A 19,444-nucleotide genomic window follows, 5' to 3' on the forward strand; every position below is an offset into this window, starting at 1 on the left:
CCCCTTCTTGGCCCCTCTTTGCACCACTTGATGGCCTCCCGCGGATCCCTGTTCGCTGACACCTGGTCTCTCCCCGGTGTCCTTCGTTCGCTCGCACCTCCCTCCTCTGCAGCTGGCCAGAACCCCGCCTCGGCTGCCGGCATGGCCCGCGAGGTCGTCAAGGCCCTCGTCGTGGGCGCCTGAGCTCCTCGCCCGTCGTGTTCCGTTCGGTAGCGCAATGTCGATTCAGTGGAAAGGCATGCTGTCTGTGTTGTTTCAAGTCGTCTCGGCTGCCCGTCGTCTGCCTCGATCGACGGGCGCGCGAGGTGGGATGGTACCAACAGCGACAGATCCAGGGTATAGTGGAAAGAAAAGAACCCATCCGTCCTCGCCTCTCATCGCTTCGCCCCCCCGCTCGCCCCTCATCGCTTCGCCCGCCCGCTCGCCCCCCATTACCGCGCCAGCATCTCGCCGCCGCCACCCACGTCCACCTCGTCCTCCTTGCTAATCACCAGCTCGAGCCCCCACAGCGTCAGCGTCAGGCCGACGGTGAGGAAGCGCCAGTAGATCTGGTTCTTCTGGTCGAGGAGCAGCAGGTGCGAGTAGACGGCGATCAGGATCAGCCGCGAGTAGCTGACCAGGATGCTGATAAACGCGCCAAACGGCTCCTGCTCGTCGTCGCCGTCGTCCGAGTAGATCGACGACGTGGGCGAAGAGCGGTGGCGCCGCTTCGACGAGCGCCGGAACGACGACGACGCCGACGAGGGCGTAGACGAGCCCGAGGCGTCGCGCCGCCGCTTGCGAGACCGGAGGCCGTCGAGGTTCAGGTGCGGGGCGAATGGCTTCGACCCGCCGGCGGTAGATGCCGAGGGCGATGGGCCTGCGGCACCACGGCTTTGCAGATCATCCCGCCGCCCAGACTTTGTCCGCGAGCGTCGGCCGGTCCGGCCCTTGGCCGTCGCGGCGGCGGTCGAGGGAGGCGGCGGTGCGGTGGCGCCAGAGTCCGCCGCAGCAGCCGCGGGGTCGCCTGCAAAGCCGTCCGAGTCCGGCGGCGGCTCCTTGACGCCCGCCGGGTCATTGATGATCGCCTCATCCGCCTCCTTGAGCGACGCCACCTCGTCATTGTAGGCGATGCCGCTGTCGTCCTCGGAATAGGCCTCCTCCTCGTCTGCCCACGGATCGACCTGGCTGCCGTCGCTCTCCTCGTCCTCGAAGCCGCCTTTGCCGCTGTGCCGCCCGCGCGACCTCCTTCGTCGGCGAATCGTCCGCCTGCGCTTCTGCAGGATCCAGCGCCCCTCGTCCTCGTCCCACACTTCCTCCTCGTACTCCTCGACCTCGGCGCCGCTCTCCTCGGAGTCGGATCCGGACGTCGAGTCGGAGACGGACTCGGTGTCGTCGTCGGCGTTCGGCGCCTGCTTACGAGCCCAAGCGTCTCCTCGCGTCTCCGCTCCGCTGGCCGCGTTCCCACCTTCCGACGCGTCCTTGTCGGCGCCAGCGCGGGCCTTGCTGCTGCCACTCGCCGTGCCCCAGCTTTCACGACGTGCAGGTCCGCCCTCTTCGAAGCGCGAAGGGGCCGCGACATTGCCCTTGAGCATGGGCAGGATGCGGCTGGCGGCGTACAGCACCATCAGGCGGTATACGAGCGAAACGATGACGCTCTTGGGAAGTGCCGCGCCCGCCGCAGAGAGGAAGTCGAGGCTCTGGCCGAGCCAGTGCGCCAGCACCTCGAGCAGGGTGCCCAACGCCTGGAGGATCTTGGACGGCAGCGGGGCCTGCAGCGACGACGGCAGCGAGTCGACAAAGGACGCGCCGCGGGTGTTGACCTTGAAGGAGCGGATGAGCGAGATGGGGTCGGGGGTGAAGGAGAGCGACGGCCCCAGCTGGTAGATGTTGAAGACAACGTAGGCAAACATGAGCGACGTCTCGATGACGTTGCCCTTGCGGATGGCAAAGGCGATGACGGTGAGCCAGACGGTGCTGGTGACGCTGGTGGCGATGGCCGCCGCCGTCCCCGGCCGGTCCTTGGTGGCGCCCTCGAAGCCGACGTAGAGGGCCAGCGCGGCGCAGACGTACGTCGTGGCGCTGATCAGCAGGAAGAAGATCTGCCAGACCTCGGAAGCGCCAAAGCCGAGCGACGAGAGCGACCGGAAGAGGAGGGCATCCGAAAACCACCGGCGGCGTGGGGGAGCCGTCGCTGCCGCCGCCGAGGCCGGCCCCTGAGTCTGGTACCTGGTCGAGGGCGCTGCGAGCGACGAGGCGATGATCCAGCGGCTGGTCGAGGCGAGCGACTGGATGACGAGCAGCGAGGCCACGCCCTCGAGCAGCGAGAAGAGCGGGCTGGAGAGGCGCAGCAGCGTGTGCCACCACCCGGGCACGTGGCGAGCCAGGTAGAAGAAGGCCGAGGCCGATGCGCGGATCAGTGCGTCGAGGAATGCGGATCCGGTCGAGGCGTCGTCGAGGTCGAAGCCGGCCATGGCGTCCTTGCCGCGGGCAGAGTGGATGATGGACCCGATGACGGTGCCGGTGCTGCGAACCTCGCCAGCCAGCTCCGAGCGGCGAGGCGGGAAGATGGTCGTCGAGGGCGGGCTGTAGACATTGCAGCAGACCAGCAGGCACGCGGGCACCACGACGAACTGGAAGATGGCAAGCGTCTGGCCGATCCAGGCGAGGCGGGTGCGCCGCGTGAGGAGGCGGACGGTGGAGAGGAAGAAGTAGTAGGATGCGAGCGACGCCGAGAGGGCGAGGAAGGCGTCCTGGCCCGCAATGTCGAGCGCAAGGGGCAGGTAGAAGAGAACCTGAATAAAGGTCGCCACGCGGCCGAAGTTGACGGCGAGCGACGAGGGGATAGACATGGCGGTAGCGGCGTAGCAGTAAGTGGAGTGGACAGGAGGGTCGGAGAGACGAGAGAGGTGTGCACCCTTCGGTAGAGCGCAGAGCAGAGTCGGTCCTAGTCTACGGCGCGACCGAGGACAATGCCGCCTGAAGTCGAGCCTTTATAGCCAGGCCGGAAGACCTGAGCCAATGCTCGAGATTTGCAGGTGGTAGATGTCGAGGGCCCAGTCGCGCTGACCAGGTCGGTCCGACGATGACGGCGGCGATAAGGACGGGAAGGAAATGCTGAGAGGTCAAACGAAGGTCGAGGCGACTCTGGGCGTCATGAGGGTTGATGATGATGCTATTCCTGGCCTGTGAGCATGTGGCATCAAAAGTCGGAGCGGGGCCCTTTTTTTCGTCGACGTCAAGGAGCGACGGGCGTTGCCGTGGTTGTCGACGGGCGGTTGTCGGTCGATTCGGATGTTGCTGTGGCGCGTTAAACCCCGTTTGGCTGGCTTGGCCGTGGCTTGCTCGTGGGTAGAATGGCGATGGATGACGGTGGTGGTGGTGGTGGTAGTGGTGGCGAAGGGAGAGAGTAGAGTGAAGGTGGGCCGCCCCTGCGCAGTCGTGACTTTAGAGCCGGATGGAAGAAGCACATGTATGTCTGCCAGCCAGAAGCAGCGTTGGTTGGCGCTCGCGTGAGCCGGCAACGATACGGTTGTGATCATAGCGAGCGAGCGGGCGAGGCAGGCATGCATGCGTGCGTGCGTGTGTGTGTGCCGGCGGGGCGTGCGTGCCTTTTTGCTGTCTCGCCGCCAACCTGCTTGGACCCCCTTGGCTCTGGCAGGCACGCACCAACGAGCGGATGCGCTGGATGGATGCCCCAGCCTGGTTTGGCCTGGCCACGATAAAATCACAACAGAGAAGCGTGTGCGAGCGGTCAAGGAAATAACTTCGGAAACCGGGAGACAGAGAGAGGGACCGGGGCCTTGACTGCCCCGCACCAGAATTTTTTGGGCAGCGGCTGCCAGGTGGTGGTGAAGGTGGTGGTGGTGGTGGCTTTCTTCCTTCCTGCCACCTGCTCGCCCTCGTCCTCTTGTCGCTGTCCATCCTGCTCGCAGACGCCTTCGTTGCTGCTGCCTCTACCGCCACCGCAGCCCCTCTTGCCTGCCATGAACGGCTCCCAGGACGCCAGCGCATCGGCGCAGGCCGCCGTCTTTGTGCAGTCGCAGCCGCTGCCCGAGGGGACGCCCACCATCCAGGGTCCGGACTTTGACCAGCAGGATCCCAACGACCTCGCCGCGCTCCTCGGCTCCATGGCCAATGTCGGATTCCAGGCCTCGGGCGTCAGCCGCGCCATCGACATCATCGACCAGATGCGGTCCTGGCGCCTCTCGACCGACCCGGCCTACCTCGACTCGACCGACCCGGCCTACCTCGACTCGACCGACCCGGACAAGCTGCCCCTCGACGAGGCCAGCCAGGTCGGCTGCCGCATCTTTCTCGGCTTCACGTCCAACCTCGTCTCTTCGGGCCTCCGCGAGGTCATCAAGTTCCTCGTCAAGAACCGCTACGTCTCGGCGCTCGTCACCACCGCCGGCGGCATCGAAGAGGACCTGATCAAGTGCCTGGGCCCCACGTACCTGGGCGACTTTAGCCTCGACGGCGCCACGCTGCGAAAGCGCGGCCTCAATCGCATCGGCAACCTGCTCGTGCCCAACGACAACTACTGCAAGTTCGAGGACTGGGTCATGCCCATCCTCGACCGCATGCGCCAAGAGCAGGGCGACGACGTCGCAAACGCCTGGTCGCCCAGCCGCGTCATCCAGCGCCTGGGCCGCGAGATTAACGACGAGAGCAGCATCCTCTACTGGGCCGCCGTCAACGACATCCCCGTCTTCTGCCCCGCCCTCACCGACGGCTCGCTCGGCGACATGCTCTACTTCCACTCGTACAAGAACCCGGGCCTCACCATCGACCTCGTCAAGGACATCCGCAGGCTCAACGACCTCAGCGTCAAGGCGCCAAAGGCCGGCATGATCATCCTCGGCGGCGGCGTGTGCAAGCACCAGATCGCCAACGCCATGCTCTTCCGCAACGGCGCCGACTTTAGCGTCTACATCAACACCGGTCAGGAGTTTGACGGGTCCGACTCGGGCGCCCGCCCCGACGAGGCCGTCAGCTGGGGCAAGATCAAGAGCGCCGCAAACGGGGGCCAGAACGTCAAAGTGTACTGCGACGCCACCATCATCTTCCCCATGATTGTCGCAGCCACCTTTGCAAAGGGCCACTGGCAGGCCAAGCGCGCCGGCCTCGAGGCCAAGTGAGGCCACGTGCGAGAGGGCGGAGGACGCAGGAGAAGGACGGCGAGGGGGCTCGCAACCTCCCTACCCGTCGTGTATATTTGTACTTTTAGCATAGAATCGATCCCACCGACCGCCTACGAGCCGCAGGGAACGAAGACGTAGCCCGCGATCCGTCTTCAGGACGGCGACAGCCGCTGGGTCGCTCTTCGAGGGCGCAGCCAGACCGCCCTCCCAGTCGCGGCGGGCTCGCGCTCTGCCCGGCAGACGATGCACCGACACCCGTGCTCCTCGCTGGCGGCACCGCTTCCGTTTGACTTGGGCAGGGAGACGTGGCTGCGGAAGCAAGGCAGGCAGAAGCGCCACTGTACAGACGACGACCTCGGGTCTTCGGATGCAGGGTATGCTGCATCCGCCGAGGCGACGCTGTCCTCACCACTGCCGTCGACGCCGCCGTCGTCGTTGTCGGACGGAAAATCCACACCTGTTTTGCAAGACCATGTCCGGGTCGACGCAGACGAAGCGCCGATGAGGGCGCGGAATACGACGCGTTCGCTCGCCAGCCCAGGTCGAAGCTGCCGCTCCCCCTCGTCGTGCTCGTTCGCATCTCGCTCGTCGTCGGCGTGGACCAGGACAATCTCTTCCTTGATCGACGGGAGGAAGCCTGCTTTCATGATGCCCGCCCACAGCTGCTGCACGTAGCGAGCAGACGCGACGGTGGGAGGCGTCATTGTTGCGCGATCGTTCCGGTGTCCCACGCGGGGTCTCTCTTCCGCACCAAGATCGACGTCGAGAAGCCAGCCCTTGCCCAGGATCCGTCCGAGTCCTTCAGAACTGAAGGCAAGTGCGGGATCTCTCCGCAGCGACGTGAGCGGATCTTGTCCGATGGCATCGCCTGGCTCGTCGGCCATGGCGGGATGCCCTTGCAGCTGCATGATCGGTGGCAGGATGATCTGCCCGCACGAGACGCAACGGTAGGCATTGTCGATGACCCAGCGGAACTGCTGCGGCACCACAGCCATGGTTGGCGCCTCGAACGCTGCGTCGAATGCCGAAGAGCAGATCGAGCGCAGACACATCGTCGTTAGCCGATCCAGGGGCGGCCTGGCATCCTCGTCCGCCTCATCGGCAGGCCAGCGGCAGTGCACGTCTCCGTAGAGAGAGACCATCTCTGACCACGCCTTGACGTTTTCGCCCTCGGCTTCAGTGGCCGTCCGAGCCGACTTGCCCGCCAGTCTGCTCTGCCGGCCAATCGTCACTGCCGATTCGAGCCGGAGTCGCTCGTGCAGCTTCGCCTGCAGTGAGCGCTGGCGCAAGGGGTATGACCTTTCGCGATCGCTGGCGTGAATGTCGGGGTGGCGGAGAAGGCTCCGTGCAACAGGCCGGCTTCCCGGCACGGAGAAGAGGTTGGCGACGTCTCTGTGTCGGTCATCGGTGATGAGCTCGAGCGCAACGCACTCCCGAAGCACGGCCAGGCGCACGATGCTGGGCGGCAGTGTCCAGCGCGAGCTGAAAGTCTGCTCGGGCGGCGGGCACGGGCCCTCAACATCGTGGTGAAGCCAGAAGGTGTCGACCAGGCAGAGCGCCTCGATACCCGGCGTGAGCTTGCCGATTTGATCGAGGAAGTGGTCGATGTCGCCCCGTCGGCCTAGCACCACCAAGTGCATAAGCTTGGATAGGCCCCGAGCCAGGGCGCAGCCATGGTCGTTGTGCGAACGATCGCCGCAGAGGTACCGCGATGCTCGAGATCGAAAGGTCTGCCAAGCCGTTGAGCCGCGACAAGGCCCGCCAGACACGTCTACCAGGACGGTCGGACTTGTCGAGACCAGGAGTGCCCGCTCTAGGCAGCTGAGCTCGAGGTCGAGACCACCGCGAGCGCTATCGGCCCCGCGCTGCTCGAGCGCGGAGGCGCGAGCCCAGCGGGAGGCAGCCAGCTTCAAGCATTGCGTCAACGCCTTGGCTTGCTTCGAGGCGAGCGACTTTTTGTAGGCGTCAGACTGAATATACATCGGCAGGCCATCTTCGCCTCCGGATTGGCCCTTGCGCCTAGCAGCTTGCTCGCTCTGAGACTGTCGCGCAGGCACGACAAGCCGATGGAGCCGGCATTGCAGGCGCTCGACGCAAGCCACCGTCGTGGAGAGGAACCAGGGCTCGTGTGAGTCTGGGCCGGCGCCAGCGATGAGCGGCGCTAGACGATTGTGTAGCAGCTCGCCCCAGCACTCGAGGAGCGAGGAGACGTCCAGCGCCTGCAGCGTAGCAAGGAGAGAGATCCAGTCGTGATCGCCGTCGGTGCTCTGAGCTTGGCGCTGCTTTGGGCGCGCAGCGTCGCGGAATTGGCGGCAGAGGGCAGTGACGACGTCGGAAGCTGGGAGCGGAAGGCGGTCAAAGGACAGATCCAGCTCGTCAAGAAGGCGGTGTGCCCTGACTACGTGGTGGACAGTCGCGGTACGCTTATATGCCAGGCAGGATCTGCATGCGTCCTTGGAGGCAAAGTGGCCCGTCAGCGCCGGTGCGAGGCAACAGGGCAGCATGGACAGGGCGCCCTCGAAGCGAAGGTGACCGGTCTGTCCAATGCCAGGAGCACGGTGGGGGCGGCCTCGCTGCGGATTCGAGGCATGGCTGGCGGGAGCATCTGTGACGGAGGACGAGTCTGAAAGAGTTTCGCAATCGGAGCTCGATGAGCTGTCGGTGGAAGACGAGGACTCGGCGGGTCTCGCGCTTGTGGTGCGCGGCTTTGTCCCGCGCATGTCCGCCGAGGCGGTACTGCTACCGAGCGTCGAAGGAGGTGCGAGATACGCCGCGTGCGGTCGTGAGCGGCATCAGGAGCACGAGACGGGAGGTGGGTCGGGGATGAGCATCGGTCGACGACGACGAGGTGGCGGACAGGAAGGGGATGAGAAGAAAGCAACGCGGCCGAAGGCGCCTTTCTCTGTCCAGGGCAGGCCCGAGCGCAGGCAGGCTGACGAGGTCCTGCCCAACTGGCTCGTCACTCGGCCGACAAGTCCTGGCTGGACCCTGAGCGGCCGGTTTGCGACCTGGGCGCGAGTTGCCATCGAGGAACTCAAGCTGCCAAGTACGTGGCCAAGCACGCCAAGCCCAAAGCCACGCCGTTCGGTTGTCGGTCAATCCGGCGCAAGGCCACCCAACAGCGCCCGCCGGGTCTGCGGCCAGCCCGGCGTCGCACGATGAATCTAGAGGGCGGGAGATTCGTTGGCACTCTGCGTTGCACGATACGATGGCCCTCGGACGGGACGAGTCGCGCGCCCGAAGCGCAGCCCGGGCGTCGACAATGGGCGGACGAGGGCCAACCGGCTCGCGGGGGCTGCGGGGTGCCAAAATGGGGCCCGTCCGGCACGCGCGCGGCACAACAACGCAGGCAACGCGGCAATTTGAGAGAAACACAACACGTACAAGGCATCGACGACTTGACCGGCTCAAAGATTTTCTCGAGCGGCGATCAACACCGCCGTGACATCGAAGACCCGGAGCGTAGCGGAGGTGGCTCTTACTGGCTTGTCTTTGACGCCATCGAGAGGGGAAGCGGCGGGAAGGTGGCCTGTGGCTGCGTGCGATCATGGTCATCGACTCAGCTTCGGAGGGGGGCCGAACCCCCCTCCATGCCGGCCTCGTCTGCTCACTTCCGACGACGGCGGCGAGACAGGCCGAGAGAGCAAGCAAGAGTCGGAGAGGTGAAGGGACGGCAGCACGGAGCCGTGCTGCCGAGCAGCAGGCCCCCAGGTGTCGGAGGGATCTCTAGCAGGCCTGCCGTCGTGCTCTGGACCTCGCCAGCATGCCATGCCCGGCCAGCTGCAGCTCAGAGGGAGGCAGGGCGGGCCGGACAGCCCCTCGAGCTCTTGTTTCCATGCAAGGACCGACGGACGGGCGGACGCTGTGGACGCTGTGGACCTTCGCTTTCTTGCCTCCTAGTCAGTCACCTGCAGCATCGCATCGGACGAGGAGCGCGAGCACGGGAGAGCAACACGCTGTGAGCCACGCCGGCCAGAAAGGGCAGAGTAGTAGGATGCAGGGAGCAGCCGGCTCGGTGCAAAGGGCCGAGCGAGAGCAGGGCAGCGCACCGAGCTTTCGCCACACATTCCTGCGGACCCCAAGATGGAGTGCAGCAGAGGCCAGGCAGCGTCAAGGGCCCTCTCTGTGTTACTCCATCGCCTCTTTGCCACCCCTCGTCCCTCGTCCCGTCCTCTCTCTGCACTTCCATCTTCCCCTCGACCCCGGATCCCCCCCTGCACTGTCGCTCACTTCTTGTCCGTGTCCACCACCTTCTTGAACGCCCCTAACTTATCTGCTTGCCCTCGTCGCTTGCCACCTGGAACGCTCGCTCGCTTTCGCCCCCTCTTGCTCGCCTCTCCTTCCCGCTTCACCTCGGATCTCTCGCGGTCACTTGCGCCGATCCCAACTCTCACCGGCCCTCTCCATCTCCCTCGCCCGACCATGGTTCGCGACTTCCTCGGCGCGGCCGCTGCCACCACCGTCGCCCTGCTCGCCCTCAACGGCGTCTCGGCCGACCGCACACCCGTCTCGCACTCGCGCCTCGCCTCGCGGCAGTCGGCCTCGATCCTGCAAAAGGACTACAAGAACGGCGACCCTGCCCCCGGCGCACGCCAGGGAGACGCCGGCGGACAGTCGATTGTCATCAACGGCAACGGCGGACACGACAGCAACTCGCAGCGCGCCGGCTGCGATAGCATCTTCATCGGCAGCGCCGCCGTCGGCGGTTCCTTTTCCTCTGGCTGGACCGAGATGCCCCAGGTGGTCGGCTTCGAGACCAAGCGCGACCTCGTCGTCGATGGCGGCCAGACGGTGCAGCCTTACATCCAGGAGATGGGCAAGGACGCCTCCAAGATCAAGCGCGTCATCATCGTCCAGCCCGGCCTGCCCCGCGACTACTGGAAGTACTCGAACCTGGTGCGCAACAGCCTCCTCTGCGCCTCGCTCAACCAGACCGCCGGCATCGACCCTTCGACGATCCTCATCACCGCACCCGCCTGGCTCACCCAGGCCGACCGCTCGGCGGGCGCGGGCGAGTCCAACGACCTCTACTTTGCCGGCGGCGGCTGGTCCACTGGCGGCAACTCGGCGGGCCCCAACGACGCCCGCGTCTCGAGCTTCACGGTGCTTGACAAGATGACTGAAAAGTTCCTCAACAAGGCCGAGTACCCGGCGCTCACGTCGATCTACGTCACCGGCCACAGCCTGGGCGGAGCCCTGACTCAGCGCTACGCCATGCTGCGCAAGCCCACCGACGACGACGCCAACGTCGCCTTCCTGACGGGTAACCCGGGTGCCTACGCGTGGCCCATTACCGACCGCCCGATCGACAACCCGCCGGACACGTCGTGCGCCAACAGCCGCGACGACTGGACCTACGGCCTCTCGAACCTCAACAGCTACGCTCGCGGCGACGATCGCAACGACATCGCATCGCGCTACGCCTCGCGCAAGGTCGTCTACGGCCTCGGCCTGTCGGACAACGAGCAGGGCGACACCCACTGCGAGGCGGGCTACCAGGGCACCTCGCACCTCACCCGCGGCCAGAACATGGAAAAAGCCCTCGCCACGCTGCCCGGCGGCGTGCCCGCATCGCACCACTTCAACTACGTGGCAAACGTCGCCCACGAAGATTACCTGATATTGAGCGACCCGGTGTCGCAGTACTACCTGTTCAAGGAGGGTATCGACACGCGCGCCGCCGGCAGCGGCAGCGGCTCTGCGTCGAGCTCCGGCTCGTCTGCGGCCGCGTCGTCCACCAGCCGTCCCAGCGGCGGTCAGAGCGGATCGTCGGGCAGCTCTGGCTCCGGCTCGAGCTCCGGCTCGTCTGGCAGCGGCAGCAGCGGCAACAGCGGCAACAGCAACAACGGAGCTCTCTCTGCACAGGGCAGCCTCGCGGCTTCGATCGTAGCCGTGGTTGGTGCTGCGGCGGCGGCGGCGGCGCTGCTCTGAGCATACACGTTGGCAGTCTCCTGGCCCCCTTCTCCGGACAATCCTCTGGTTCACCGCATCTCATCCCTACTCTGTCCCTCGCTCCCTCCTCTCCCAACCCGTATGGCCTTTTGTATGTATCACAGCGGATAGATGGCTGCGGCGGACGTACCTAGCGTAGAATTCGCTCTCTCCGATTCGTCATGGATTCATCCGTCAAGCGGTTGTATGCTTCTCATAAGGCGAGACGGCCTTGTGTGCGGGTGCGGTCGTCGAGGGCTCGATCGAATGGTCGGTCGGCGGACCAGGAGCCAGCGGAGGGCTAGCTAGAAGGGCCGCCCCTGTCTTGGCCGGTGCGAGCTGGAAGAAAGCCAGGCAAATTCAGGGCGTGGGCAGCTCGGCGAGCGGGTGAGCTGTGAGTGGCCCTGGCGCAGCGCTCCTCCACCAACCACCAACCACCACCACCGCCACGCACCACCATCCTCATCGCCTGCTTTCCTCCAGCACGGCCACGTCCATCGCTCCTAGCCGCACGGTGCCGCCCTTCGCAAGCAGGGCGCATCCCGAGATGTACACACTGCCGTGACCCACCTCGTCCCCACGCTGGCCCCGCCCCGCCCCCCACCTCCGCTGGCACGCACCTCCAGGATGGCCGACGCAGAACCGCCGCCACTGCCCACCACGCCCGAGGCGCCCTCGTTCTCGGCCTTTTTCCCGCCTCCGTACCGGGTGCTGCTGCTCGTATCCATCGGGCTGATCCTGTCCGCCTCCAACTTTGACCTTCTCGGGCGCCGCGGCATCGATCTATGGTCGCTCGTCCGCACTCACGACCCTGCTGGCCACGGCATCCGCGCCGACGATAGCCTGCTGCAGCCGGACCTCGACGAACCGCGTAGGGGCAAGGAGGACGTGCTTTTGCCCACCTCCCGGACCGAGGCACTCGCACTCGCACGACCCGCCTCTGGCCCCAGCTCTGGCTCCCATCAGAACCATCACGCCGCCCCTCATCACCACCACCTCCACCACCCTCCTGCTTCGGCGGTCGTGGGGCAGCGCAGCGCCCTGCCCTTCTACCTGGCGGGCGTCTGTGGGCTCGCCTGGTCGCTGCTGGGCTGGTTCAGCTACCGATACTACGTCGACCACCTCGACGGCGACCCCAAGGGCCGGCATGCGCAGGCGCTCCAGGGCATCGCGGTCATGGGCGCGTTTGGCGCGCTGCTGTGGCCGGGCAACGTCCTCAACCGAGCCGGCCGCAAGGCGTTTGGCCGCTCGGTCCGCCGCATCCTCTCGCCTTCGCTGTCGCAGGCTGTCACGTTTGGCGATGTGCTGCTGGCCGACGTGCTGACGTCGTTTGCCAAGGTGCTCGGCGACGTCTGGCTCACGGCGTGCTTCCTGGTGCCGCGCGCCGAGCACCACACCTGGTGGAACGGCAAGGGCTCGGTCGTCGTGCCCGTCCTCATCTCGCTGCCATACATGATCCGCCTGCGCCAGTGCGTGTCCGAGTACATGGTGGCCAACGCCGCCGCGCCGCCCCGCTCCGCCCGGCCCCTCACCGGCGGCAGAGCCGAGGCGACCAACAAGAAACCGCTGTGGAATGCCGCCAAGTATGCATCGGCGTTTCCCGTCATCTGGCTCAGCGCGTGGTACGACGCCGACAAGGTCAGCGGGTCGAGCGGAGAGTGGAATGCCACTTTTAACTTCTGGTGAGTGCCAGGAGCGGCGCGGAACGATCAATCAGAGCGAATATACTGACTCGCGTGACCTGGATGGCCGTCTTTCTCTTCTGCACCGGCTGCGGCAGGCTGCTCGCGGTGTTCGTCAACAGCCTCTACTCGTTCTGGTGGGACGTGACCAACGACTGGGGCCTCTCGGTGCTGTCGTGGTCGACGTTGATATCTGCCGGCAACTCGATCGAGGTGGGCAGCGGCGGCGGCGAGGGAGGTGCCATCAAGGGCCACGCCAAGTCGATGCACAAGCGGGGCGTCAGCAGCTTCTCGTTTCTGCAGCACCACGGCCACCGCAGGGGCGACGGCGCCGAGGCCATGCCGCTGCGGGCGCTCGAGGCGGTCGAATCGGGCGAGTCGTCATCGTCGGCGCAGTCTCCGCACCTGCTGCATCCCTCGTCGTCGTCATCGTCGTCGTCGTCATCGTCGTCGGCATCGACCGCAGCGCGACAGCACCAGCGGCAACCGTCGTTGCTGGAAAAGGTGCTACGCCCGATGCCGACTACGGCCAGTGGGGCGCCTTCGCTCCTCTTCGATCCGACCACGTACCAGGCTGCGATCCTGGTGGACCTGGTGCTGCGCTTCTTCTGGTCGCTCAAGCTGTCGTCGCACCTGCACCACGTCGTCGAGTGGCAGGGCGGCGTGTTTGTCATGGAGGCCCTCGAGATTGCGCGGCGCTGGATCTGGGTCTTTTTCCGCGTCGAGTGGGAGACGGTCAAGCGTAGCCGGATGGGCGTCGGTGCGGTGCGCCAGGATTGATGTCGGGTCGACGACGCGGGGCATGCCTCTGCATTGATACCGGGCGCGGAACGAGATGCAACGCAAATGCGCATTGTGAGCCCCCCTCTCTCCCTTTCCCTTGCGATGCGGTTGAGTGAGAGACTGGCCGAGGCAGTGATGGATAGATTACAATGTCGTCGGTGGTGCCGGCGGGGCGTCGACGGTGGAAAGCAGCAAGCAGGAGAGAGAGAGAGGAAGGGCACACGCCCTACTCGGCCTTGTCGAGGAAGTCGGGCCCCTGAGATCGTAGTTTGCGTTCGAGCTGTTCGAGCCACTTTTGGAGGAGCGGTACCGTCTGGGGCGCCGAGTCTGGGGCAAAGGACGAGAGGTAGGAAAAGGCGTTTTTGGCTGGTGGTGTCCGGTGGGAAGGGTGGTGCGGCAGCGGATGCGTGAGCGTCGCGATGTGAGATGGCACGGGACCAAGGGCGGACGTCTGCGGCGGTGCGACTTACCGATCTTTGGAGCGAGAGCAAGGGCTATATCGACTGCCGTGTTGGGGTCGGCCGATGGGGCGCTGCGGGCGGGTACGAGGGCGGTGGACGATCCCGCCGCCGCTGATCCGTGAGACCCGTTCTGGTTCTGTCCCTGCTGTGCTGAAAGGGCGGCCATCTGTGCATCGACGACGTCGTCTGGTTCGATGCTGATGCCCAACGTGGCCGTCACGCTCTGGGCGCCGGCACTGGCACCGGCGCCGGCAAAGTTGGACGATGCGGCAGCGTTGGGAGCGGAAAAGAGGGAGGATGCGCCGCCGCTGGTGGATGAAGAGGGGATGGCCGAGCCGCGGAGTCGAAAGATGGCGGATGGTTTCGTGTTCCGTAGGCTGCGCAGGGAAGAGGGGGGTAGAGAGAGCAGAAGCAAAGCAGGTCAGGTCAGCAGGGCGGGACGACAGCGCGGCAAGGGAGGGCAGCGCGCGCAGCTCACCATCCGAGCATGATCCACTGCTGGTTGTCTCCTGGCCAGAGGAAATGGACGGTGGCGCTGAGGCCGGGCGGGAAGGGCTGCTGGCCGGTGAGGAAGAGGGTGATGTGGTTGATGCTCTGGGCGTCGTCGAGCTGGAAGACGGCGTGGGTGTCGTCGACCTGCTGCGGCGCTGTGAGGGGCAGCCGACCGGCCACGACGCACGAGAACATGGCGGGATGTGTGTTGGATGGCGGTGTGGGGATGGGCGAGGAATGGTGAGGATGGCGAGTGAGGCAGGGGGGCGAGGAAGGAGATCTAAGAGGGAAGAAAGTGAAGGCGGGAGGGTAGCGGCCCGTCCCACAAGATGCAAGCCAAGCTGCAGGCCCGCAAGTGGAGTCGCAGTCGACGATGGCCCGCGCGCCCCTCTGCGCTTGGCTTCGAGAAGATCCGCGGCGCACAGGCTCCCATTGCTGCCCGTCTCTTTCGGATCCGAGTCCCGCCCCGCCCCCCGGATCTCGCACCGTCAGCCTCCACCTGGCCGCGAGGCTTTTGGTGGTTGGGCACTCAACTCTCCTCGCTGCCTCGCCTTTGCTCGGCCCCTTCCGATCCACCACCACCACCACCACCACCACCACCATTACCACCACCACCACCCTCTCAACGCCAGCCATGTCTTCCAGATCCCTCACAAGCACAGCAGCTCATCGCCTCGCGCAGAGCACCCTCAAACCAGCCTCGCTCGCCCAGGGCTCCTCCCGCCTCGCCTCGACTACCGCCCACCCCTCGCGGCCAGCCAAGCCACTCTTCTGCCCTGCCCGCCCGGCCCGCCTGGCACGCTTCCCCACCACCCTCCCAACACGCACCTTCTCGAGCACCGCCGCACGTGCCTCCTCGTCCAAGCCCGAATCGGTCCGCGACCTCGAACCCGACAATGGCCTCTACTACCACCCCACCACCATCAACGTCTCCGACGGTCAAACCCAGACACAGACAAACACCTGGGCACTCTCCTACCTCCGCCAGCCCCCATCCTCGCCCGAGAGCAAGGCAATCGTCGCATTCCTGTTGCCCCCCAAGCACTCGCCCAAGATCAACCTCCACGCAGAGGACCCGGCCACCTACATCCGCGACAACCCGGACCGCATCAGCGTCAACCCCGACTTTATGCGACTCCTCCACGACACGCTCAAACACGACGCCGTGCCCACAGACGACCTGCTCGACTTTGAGGCATCGACGCGCAAGAGCGGCTGGGCCCACCTCACCGGTGAGATAAGCACAGCAAAAGTGGGCATCGACACTCTTCGGCCCCTCCTGACTCCTCTCCCTGGCTCCCCTGCCTTTGTCGCATCCCCGCCTCGCCCGCTCTACAGACCTGCGACACCCGCTCAACCCTGGGCGGATCGCCACGCCCGAGTCCATCATTGCATCCGTCGCCTTTGTCGACGGCCAGCTCCAGATCGACAGCTACGAGGCAAACGCTTCCTACCGCCTCGTGACCGGCTACGAAGGGCCGATGCACCTCCGACCCAACTGGCAGGAGCTCATCAGGCAAAAGGTGCGCGATCTCAACTGAGCGGTCGTGAGGCGATCAAAAGAAATGCCCATGGACGATTGATCCGGCAGCGTTTCAGCTGCCGTGTTTCCATTTCAAAGTTCATTCTGGGGGTGACCGTCAGCGATATACCGAAAAGACGAGTCGCGAGGAGGCGAGACAGGACCGAAAAGGGGAGGGGGGGACATGGGGCTTGGGACATGGAATGCGAGACGAGGGAAGCAGAAGCTACGGCTCTGGAGGTGGAGGCCAGGGCCGCCCGCTCGCCGCTCAGAAGGCCAGGACAGCGACGGCGCCGACGAGGGCGGTGCTGAGGGAAACGAGGAGGGGGACCGCCTCCCAACCACCGCTGGCGGCGTTCGAGCCGCCGGATCCGCTCGAAGCGGCCGTCTGGGTCGCGCTGGCGGTCGGCTTGCTGGCGGAGCCGGAAGCGGCCATCGAGTTGCTGGCGCCTCCTGCGCCGCCGCCGCCGTTGAGGTCGCTCATCACGGAGCTGTAGATGGCCGAGGCGCTCTTGGAGGCCTCTGCCGAGTTGGTGATGGTGGCGAGGCCGTTTGCGACCGAGAGGTACGACTTGGCCGACGACTCGGCGGCGGCGATCAACGACGACGCGCTGGGCTCGAGCGAGTAGAGGGCCGAGAACTGGGCGTCGATGTACGACGAGAGCGACGAGAGCGCCGCGGCGTCGGTCAGCGAGGCTAGGTCCGGTAGCGGCAGGTTGGCGGGCACTGGTTGTGCGGCGAGGGGAAAGGGGTGAAGAGGTGAAGGATCAGCTTGCGATCTTCGGAGAGAGGACGTGGACGGGACGGGATGGGATGTGCTGGTCACTCACGCTGTCGCTTGACGACCTGTCGTCATCCAGACGGAAGCGGCGGCGGTGCGCGGTAGGCACACGCGACAATCAATCCAGGGATCAGCAAGTGGACGCGGGAGCAACGCAATGGCGAGGTGCACCCGACTCGACTCACGGGCGCAGCGGTGGGCTCGGGGCTGGGCGAAGCCTGGACGAGGCCGAGGGCGGCAACCGAGAGAATGGCGAGCGAGGAGGCGACCTTCATCTTTGTCTGGACCGGTGGTTGGTAGGTTTGGTGGGTGGTATAGTCGAGAGATTGGGGAGCGAGGACATGGTGGGACGCCGAGCAAGGAGCGGCAGGAGACAAGCTTGAGTTTAAAGACTTCTTTGGGTCTGCCGGTCTCTCTCGAGAGGAGGGGCCAGATGGGTGCCAGGCACGGGGCGAGGCGAGGATTGCCAGTCAGGGTCGACGAGAGGCCAGGCGGGCGTGCAACCTTGGCACCTGACTCGAGGTGGCAGTGTCCCCTGATGATGGCCGCAGAGGGGTACAGACGCAGTCGCAGTCGCAGTCGCGGTACCTGTACGACGAGCGGGACGACAACAGCAGGTGCGGCCAGGTCCGTGGCATGGCAGGGCATGGCATGGCATGGCAGGGGGGGGAAGGCAGTGCACCTGTGGCAGGCATTTTGGCAGCCTCGCCCGGTCGCGTCAGACGGACCATGTCATGTCGCTCCCCCCCCCAGCCTTTTCCCCCCTCGTTCTTTTCCCTCTCTCGACTTGCTACCCGCGCCATGTTGTCTCGTGTTCCATACATGTACCTGCTCGTCTCGTCTAGTCGGACGGAAACAGCGAGGAACGGCGCCCGAGATGCCAAGCACCCAATCTTAATGGTGGCGGTGGCCGGTGGTCAATGCGTCTCTGCTTTGCCATGACAGCTGCTTGCCCCCCTCTCGACATCGCTTGCCTGCCTCTTTCTGTCGTGCATTCGAAGCCAGGCCAGGCCAGGACGGGCTTTCAAAAGGACGCACGACAACACCAACGATGCTTCGGTTCGGCAAAAACAGGCGCAGCCTCACCACCCAACCAACCCGACCAAGCAAAGCCAAGCCTACTGACCCGAACTCCCAGCCAGACGCGGATGCATCCTGCTGCATCCCTAACTACTTGCCTTCTTTTCCACGGGCCACGGGCGGAAAGCGTCAGTCGTTCCTGGAATCCCTTCTTTCTCTCACGGGTGACCAGGTTAGTGGCCCAGCACAATCACGAGCGGGGCGAAGGAGTCGGTTCTTCACGGAATACGTTCGAAATCCGTACGTGCTCTGAATTTCACGGCGGACGAGTGGATCGAATGGTCAGCCGATACAAGGGCCAAAGATGGCTGACGCCAAGAGGAACAGGGCCGAGATGGCGAAGACGGTGAGCACGATGGCTGGGTTGGGGAGGCCGTCGCGCCCAGAAGTCTGCATCGTGGCCGTGCTGCCACTTGGACTGGCAGTGGCAGCTTGCGAGTCAAGACGGTCATGGAGCCGTCGTAGTTCCTGCTGCACCTCTTGCCACGCTTCCGCACCCGCTTCGCCCGTCGACTTCGGTGTCGATGTCGATGTGGTGCCGCCGGCAAGAAGCGAGGCCGTCACGCTCCTCTGCACCGTCTCGTCGACCCGGCGCAGAAACGTGTCCAACGAGCGCAGTGGATCCCCTCGCCCCCGCCCCCGCCCCTGCCCCTGCCCCTGCCCCTGCCCCGGTCCCTTGTTGGCCTTTCTAGCAGCCTCGTCGGAGATGAAAGCGGTTGACCTCTGTTGCTGTGCACCGCCTTCCGGGTTCGCTTCCCCCTGCGAATGCTGCGTCGGTGGCGTTCTCGTTTGCGTACCCGACGTGGTGGCGGCGGGACGGTATGCGTCCTCGGATACCGAAGCGATCATCTCTGCGGCGTCGGCGGCGGCGGAAGAGGGCGAGGGACGACGTGCATCGAGGATCTGCAGGCGATGCAGCCTCGTCATCTTGGTCTGGATGCGCCGCAGCATCCGTCCGACGTGGTCCGACAGCGACGGCGACAGCGGCGCACCCGCACCATCGCTCGCTCCGAGAGGCGCAGAATCGTCCCACGCTCCGACTTCGGCTGCGGCGGGCCCGTGTCCCCGCCCTCGACGTCGGTGCAGGGGCTCGTGATCATCGCCCGCCCCCGTGTCGTCGTCGTCGTCGTCGTCGTTGTCGTCGTCGTTCTGGAACAACGGCAGCGAATCGGGAGGAGCACACCGGCTCGATAGCCAGTCGTCAATGTGCTGCCACGTCGGGGGCAGCGACTCGACGTCGGTATCGGCGATCAGCAGCGCCGATTGGCGCTCCAGCGCCCGCGCCTCGTCTTCGTCGTCGCGGCGCTCCCGATACCCTTTGGCCTGGTCGAGCAGACTCTTGGCCTCTCGTACCTGGCGGTACGCTTCGTGCAGCTGCGTGGTCCAGCGCACCATCTTCTCCCTCTCCCTCTGCAACCCAGCCTGCCCTTCGTCAATCGCCGACGCCGCGTTGGTGCTGCCGGCGCGCGAGACGATGGCATTGCGCTGCTGGGACGATACGAGGGTGCGCACCGCCTCGCCGTGGTCGAGGAGCGAGATGGTGCGGATGTCGGCGCGGAGCAGCGCCTCGGTGCTGTACGACGCCGGGT

General features: G+C 65.6%; 10 protein-coding genes across 10 annotated transcripts in view; 5 read left to right on the plus strand and 5 right to left on the minus strand.

Annotated features, from left to right (window-relative positions):
• PFL1_00476 (uncharacterized protein) overlaps positions 1 to 183 on the plus strand; it is a gene marked incomplete at both ends in the record, with an annotated part of 990 nt that extends 807 nt beyond the window's left edge. Inside the window, one exon of the mRNA XM_007877970.1 lies at positions 113 to 183. Within this exon, the coding sequence (XP_007876161.1) occupies positions 113 to 183 (71 nt within the window). The remainder of the gene's footprint in view (positions 1 to 112) is intronic.
• Positions 184 to 431: 248 nt separating this feature from the next.
• On the minus strand, positions 432 to 2,831 carry PFL1_00477 (uncharacterized protein; the record flags this gene model as incomplete). The annotated part of the gene is made up of 1 exon (XM_007877971.1): positions 432 to 2,831. The coding sequence occupies one exon, from the start codon at positions 2,829 to 2,831 to the stop codon at positions 432 to 434; it is 2,400 nt and encodes a 799-aa protein (XP_007876162.1).
• A 1,134-nt stretch (positions 2,832 to 3,965) lies between these two features.
• PFL1_00478 (uncharacterized protein) lies at positions 3,966 to 5,120 on the plus strand (the record flags this gene model as incomplete). The annotated part of the gene is made up of 1 exon (XM_007877972.1): positions 3,966 to 5,120. One exon carries the CDS (start codon positions 3,966 to 3,968, stop codon positions 5,118 to 5,120), a length of 1,155 nt encoding a protein of 384 aa, XP_007876163.1.
• Positions 5,121 to 5,275: 155 nt separating this feature from the next.
• Positions 5,276 to 7,843, minus strand: PFL1_00479 (uncharacterized protein; the record flags this gene model as incomplete). Its single annotated transcript, XM_007877973.1, has 1 exon — positions 5,276 to 7,843. The coding sequence occupies one exon, from the start codon at positions 7,841 to 7,843 to the stop codon at positions 5,276 to 5,278; it is 2,568 nt and encodes an 855-aa protein (XP_007876164.1).
• Positions 7,844 to 9,545: 1,702 nt separating this feature from the next.
• PFL1_00480 (uncharacterized protein) lies at positions 9,546 to 11,054 on the plus strand (the record flags this gene model as incomplete). The annotated part of the gene is made up of 1 exon (XM_007877974.1): positions 9,546 to 11,054. The coding sequence occupies one exon, from the start codon at positions 9,546 to 9,548 to the stop codon at positions 11,052 to 11,054; it is 1,509 nt and encodes a 502-aa protein (XP_007876165.1).
• A 627-nt stretch (positions 11,055 to 11,681) lies between these two features.
• On the plus strand, positions 11,682 to 13,516 carry PFL1_00481 (uncharacterized protein; the record flags this gene model as incomplete). The annotated part of the gene is made up of 2 exons (XM_007877975.1): positions 11,682 to 12,736; positions 12,835 to 13,516. The coding sequence occupies 2 exons, from the start codon at positions 11,682 to 11,684 to the stop codon at positions 13,514 to 13,516; spliced, it is 1,737 nt and encodes a 578-aa protein (XP_007876166.1).
• A 229-nt stretch (positions 13,517 to 13,745) lies between these two features.
• Positions 13,746 to 14,667, minus strand: PFL1_00482 (uncharacterized protein; the record flags this gene model as incomplete). Its single annotated transcript, XM_007877976.1, has 3 exons — positions 13,746 to 13,885; positions 13,990 to 14,357; positions 14,459 to 14,667. The coding sequence occupies 3 exons, from the start codon at positions 14,665 to 14,667 to the stop codon at positions 13,746 to 13,748; spliced, it is 717 nt and encodes a 238-aa protein (XP_007876167.1).
• Positions 14,668 to 15,106: 439 nt separating this feature from the next.
• On the plus strand, positions 15,107 to 16,013 carry PFL1_00483 (uncharacterized protein; the record flags this gene model as incomplete). Its single annotated transcript, XM_007877977.1, has 2 exons — positions 15,107 to 15,704; positions 15,811 to 16,013. The coding sequence occupies 2 exons, from the start codon at positions 15,107 to 15,109 to the stop codon at positions 16,011 to 16,013; spliced, it is 801 nt and encodes a 266-aa protein (XP_007876168.1).
• A 249-nt stretch (positions 16,014 to 16,262) lies between these two features.
• PFL1_00484 (uncharacterized protein) lies at positions 16,263 to 17,050 on the minus strand (the record flags this gene model as incomplete). The annotated part of the gene is made up of 3 exons (XM_007877978.1): positions 16,263 to 16,720; positions 16,825 to 16,840; positions 16,961 to 17,050. 3 exons carry the CDS (start codon positions 17,048 to 17,050, stop codon positions 16,263 to 16,265), a joined length of 564 nt encoding a protein of 187 aa, XP_007876169.1.
• A 1,087-nt stretch (positions 17,051 to 18,137) lies between these two features.
• Positions 18,138 to 19,444, minus strand: part of PFL1_00485 (uncharacterized protein) — a gene marked incomplete at both ends in the record, with an annotated part of 2,131 nt that continues 824 nt past the window's right edge. The window contains one exon of the mRNA XM_007877979.1: positions 18,138 to 19,428. Within this exon, the coding sequence (XP_007876170.1) occupies positions 18,138 to 19,428 (1,291 nt within the window). The remainder of the gene's footprint in view (positions 19,429 to 19,444) is intronic.

This window comes from Pseudozyma flocculosa (genome assembly GCF_000417875.1).
Source record: "Pseudozyma flocculosa PF-1 unplaced genomic scaffold scaffold00001, whole genome shotgun sequence".
Classification (NCBI taxonomy): domain Eukaryota; kingdom Fungi; phylum Basidiomycota; class Ustilaginomycetes; order Ustilaginales; family Ustilaginaceae; genus Pseudozyma; species Pseudozyma flocculosa.